The sequence below is a fragment of the Phyllostomus discolor genome, chromosome 10 (genome assembly GCF_004126475.2).
Source record: "Phyllostomus discolor isolate MPI-MPIP mPhyDis1 chromosome 10, mPhyDis1.pri.v3, whole genome shotgun sequence".
NCBI lineage: Eukaryota > Metazoa > Chordata > Mammalia > Chiroptera > Phyllostomidae > Phyllostomus > Phyllostomus discolor.
In genome coordinates, this window is record NC_040912.2 from 86,660,051 (window position 1) to 86,664,570 (window position 4,520).

The 4,520-nt window shown below is 41.9% G+C and overlaps 1 protein-coding gene across 1 annotated transcript; it reads left to right on the top strand.

Moving 5' to 3' along the window:
* Positions 1–456: 456 nt before the first annotated feature.
* Positions 457–1,648, top strand: LOC114507848 (olfactory receptor 13-like). The gene has a single exon (XM_028525869.2). It carries the CDS (start codon positions 459–461, stop codon positions 1,389–1,391), a length of 933 nt encoding a protein of 310 aa, XP_028381670.1. The 5' UTR covers positions 457–458; the 3' UTR covers positions 1,392–1,648.
* Positions 1,649–4,520: the final 2,872 nt, after the last annotated feature.

The window sequence follows — 4,520 nt, forward strand, 5'->3', positions numbered from 1 at the left end:
AGAATCTCCCACACGCTCCCGGTCCTCCTTCCCAGCCTCCTGTGTGGGTGCAGACCCAGGCCCACAGCCCCCTCCCCACGGTGGCTGTGTGTGCACTGCGGATTGGGACACCTCCCAGGCCAGCCTCTGGAGCAGTAGTGGTCACTGAGGAAGTGTGCACTGAAAGTGTCCAGAGTAGGTGTGTTAACGTGTTAGGAACTGTGGTGGAAGTTTGGAAAGAAAGGTAAGATTTACTGAGCACTGTAATAGAACACTGGCATTTAATTTTTTCAGGGTGAAAAAAGTTCCTTCTGTGTCACTTGCAGTGCATGGTATTCACGTAGTAACTGCAGAACAGAAGTGTCTTTGAAGATGTTTTCTGAGGGAAGAATTGATAACACACACATGTCTACCATGATAAACACGTCCTTCAGGCATTCTGACTTGATGGGCGCTCTCCCTTGTTCTTTCCCAGGAAAATGGGGGGCAACCAGACTTCTGTCACAGAGTTCCTCCTGGTGGGATTCCCGCTCAGCCCGAGAATGCAGCTGCTCCTGTTTGGGCTCTTCTCCGTGTTCTATGCCTTCACCCTGCTGGGCAATGGGGTCATCCTGGGGCTCATCTCACTGGACTCCAAACTGCACACCCCCATGTACTTCTTCCTCTCCCAGCTGGCCACTGTCGACATAGCCTATGCCTGCAACACAGTGCCCCAGATGCTGGTCAACCTCCTGAGCCCAGCCCAGCCCATCTCCTTTGCTGGCTGCGTGACACAGACCTTTCTCTTCTTGACTTTTGCTCTCACTGAATGTCTTCTCCTGGTGGCGATGTCCTATGATCGGTACGTGGCCATCTGCCTGCCCCTTCGGTATTCTACCATCATGAGCTGGAGAGTCTGCGTCACCCTGGCAGTGGCTTCCTGGACTTCAGGACTCCTTCTGGCCCTGGTACATCTGTTGTTACTCTTACCATTGCCCTTCTGTGGTCCCCAGCAAGTGAACCACTTTTTCTGTGAAATTCTAGCTGTTCTCAAACTCGCCTGTGCCGATACCCACCTTAACAAGGTTATGGTTTTGGCTGGGGCAGTGTCAGTGCTGGTGGGACCACTGTCCGCAGTTGTGGTCTCCTACAGTCACATACTGTGGACGGCCCTGAGGATCCAGTCAGCAGAGGGACGCCAGAAAGCTTTCTCCACCTGCTCCTCCCACCTCTGTGTGGTGGGGCTCTTTTATGGCACAGCCATGATCATGTATGTTGGACCCCAACATGGGGACCCCCAGGAGCAGAAGAAATACCTCCTCCTGTTTCACAGCCTCTTCAATCCCATGCTGAATCCCCTGATCTACAGTCTGAGGAACAGGGAAGTCAACGCTGCTCTGAGAAGGAGGCTGGGAAAGGGGAGACCTTCATGAGAGCCTCACAGATAGAAAGTAACTGAGCTTACAGGGACCTGAGAAGTCACCCCACTGATACTCAGGATACATAGACAAGCCCTAGGCTGAGGGCATCCCTTTCATGTTTTTGAACCTTTCCTGTTACTACCTCCCGAGAAAGCCCATTCTGGTCCCTCCCTCCGAGGATGCTGCATAAGAAAATAAGCCCCTCTTCCAGCTCTCTGGTTGGTACGTGCACTTGTAATATGTTCATGAGGCATATTCCAAATAGGGGAAATAAATTTATACATTCCATAATCAGAACTTGTAGACAAAATTTCATTGTAGAAAACAAGGTACTGGCAGAATATTTAAAATGAAGGAATTTAGACTGATTACATAGCAATATTGAAATATTTTAAATTTAGCAACTGTCATCTTCAAAAACTGGCTCTGTATTTAAAATATTTGTTTATTTTCCTGCATATGTCTATGACAGTGATGTTTTGTGGGGCATCAACAACTTCATTTAGGAAAAGCATGAGCCAGGATTACAAGGGCTAGAGAATTAAGGGTGTCACTCTGATGGAACTAACAGCAAGAAGAGAACCCTGAAGGATGTCAAGCTGAAACACACAGACACATTGGAGCTTTCTCTGCCACTATGTTTTTGTGCGTTTTGTGCATAAGTGGAGATCTGGGATGGTGGGGACAGGAGAAGGTAGAATGGATGTAGCTGAGAATCTTTGGCAGAATTATACATTTTCTCTCATTAGCTCTGTTTGTTGTCTCCTATGGGGAGATGACCAAAACGTAGAACATTCTCGCAAATAAGGGCAGACTGTGTAATTGCTGTGGTGACTGTTTGACCAGTGATATGAGGCTATACATTTTCAGTAATAATTTGCTCTTTAAAGTAAGATATGAGGTGAGTTAAATAACCACTTTAGTCAAACATGAAACTCCAACACTGTTACGAAATGACAGAACACAGTTTGAGAGGGAGTGGGAAAGCCTGTATAAACAGACTTGTTCAAAACCTTCCTCAAATTGCATGCTAAATTAAACCTGAATACTTAAAATGGTGCAAAGAGAAATATTTACTTTTAAAATAGTGTTTTTTTTGTGTGTGTGTGAAGAGTTTTAAAGAGGAAAAAATATGGATTTCTTTCTTAGAAAGCATTCATTTTGTAAGTTCTGCTATATAGGTAGACATTACTACCAAAAAAATATAAAGGGTTAAAATCAATGATTTTGAATTTAGGTAAAGGTGGGAATTTTACCAAGTTCTGCTCATCCAGTTGCTAGATGAGCAAACTGATACATTATACTTAAATTCTTTGGAATTTACATTTATTGCGTGTAAAATAAATTCATTAATTAAGTCATAGGTTTGTAGAAAGGATACACTGTGCAGCAAATGTGTGGCAGTAGCCACACATTTTAACAAGAGATCAGTAAATTGTAATTATTAATATTATAGCCTGGATACATTTATCATTTTTCAATATCCAGGACCATGACTTAAAAATGAAACAGTATAAAGTGAGATTTGCTCTTAGGGTAGAAAAAAGCAGGAATATTACACAATGTAGCCCTTTATGTGATGCAAAATGTCCAGATTTCAACTAATGTGTGAAGTAAACGAGTCCGTCTTTCCTTTGCAATCTCTGTTCTCTAAAGAAATAATATTTAAAAGTACATGGATAAATACAATTCAGAATTGCAAAAACTTATATCTGTATGTGTCTATACCCCAAATGTGCATTGTTTGTTACTTTCGTTTTTTCACTCATTACTGTTTGTGAGATTCATTAGGTTGCTACAGGTAGTTCTATTTCATTAACTTAGTTGTTTCATAGCATTACATTCTATAAATCTATCACAATTTATGTATGATACTTCGGGTAGTTCATATCTGGTTGTCTCCAGTTCTGGCTGTAACACAGAATTGGTCCATGGATGTTATTACGCACCTGCTTTGGAGGCCATATGCAATCATTTCTATTGACGTACTCAGGGAAATTCTGGGTCATGAATGTCCTGGACTTGGATCTGCTTTGGCTTGAACATCCGATAGGCTGTCGGTATCATGACTATTAGCTTTTACTCAGCATTTCCCCCATTCCTCACACTGAGGTGGACATTGGTGACGCAGTGATGAGCAAATACAGGTGACCCTTGAACAACTCGGGGTGGAACTGTGTGGATTCACTTTTATGCAGATTTTTTTCAACAAATACTGTAAATGTATTTTGTCTTCCTCATGATTTTCTTAACATTTGTCTATTGCTTACTTTATTGTACGAGTACAGTGTATAGTACATATAATAAATATGAAAGGGACCTCCAAAATCCAAAAATGTATTTATAAAATATTGTGTATTTATTCCTATGTGTTTAAACATCATCACCTTTAAAGTGCTATTTGATGCAGTACAATAATGGAGACATTTTTGCCAGTGCTCAAAATTTTGAACTCATTGATTTTGGTTCCTTTTAGTGCTCCTGCCTCTTTTGTTTCACCTCTTCCATGTCAGCAAAATATTTCTTTTTGAGGACTCTTTCATCCAGAGAAAGAATACTCACCTGTGACAAGATTGGGTGAATGTGGAGGGTGGGTCAAAAACAGCTGCACACTCAGTGTGGTGTGGGCAGGTGCACTCAGAAATCACCCATCATGCAATGGGCAAATGTGTTGAAGTAGTCTCCAAAAAACTTTCACAGCAGCCAAATTCAGTCTCTCACAACAATGTCAGCTGGCACACTGATACAGATGAGTTCCTAGAACAGTCACTTAGTGGGGGAAGCCTGTGATACAATGGGCCCGCCCTCCAGAAAATACTTCCAGGTTTGTATGCTTGTTTTTTTATCCTTGTGGGTATTTTTTGACTATGTTATGGGTGAGCCTTTGGGTCAACATTAGGTTATTAATAATTAAGGTTTTAGGAAGTCACATATTTTTGGATTCATGGAGAATAAAGTCCCCTAGCCTCTGCGTGTAGGTGGGTTCTCCTAACTCCTTCATTATTCAGTGGTCGTCTGTGTATGAAATTTCAACCTACATATAGGTGGGTTTAGAGTCTAATAGAGATTGGCATTACTCTAATGTATCGTATACATAAATGTTACTGAGTCACATGTGTATTTTTCTTGTGTTCTAAATAG

What these genes read in the sequence shown, in the direction of transcription:
- LOC114507848 (XM_028525869.2), top strand. Translation starts at nt 459, where the DNA reads ATGGGGGGCAACCAGACTTCTGTCACAGAGTTCCTCCTGGTGGGATTC.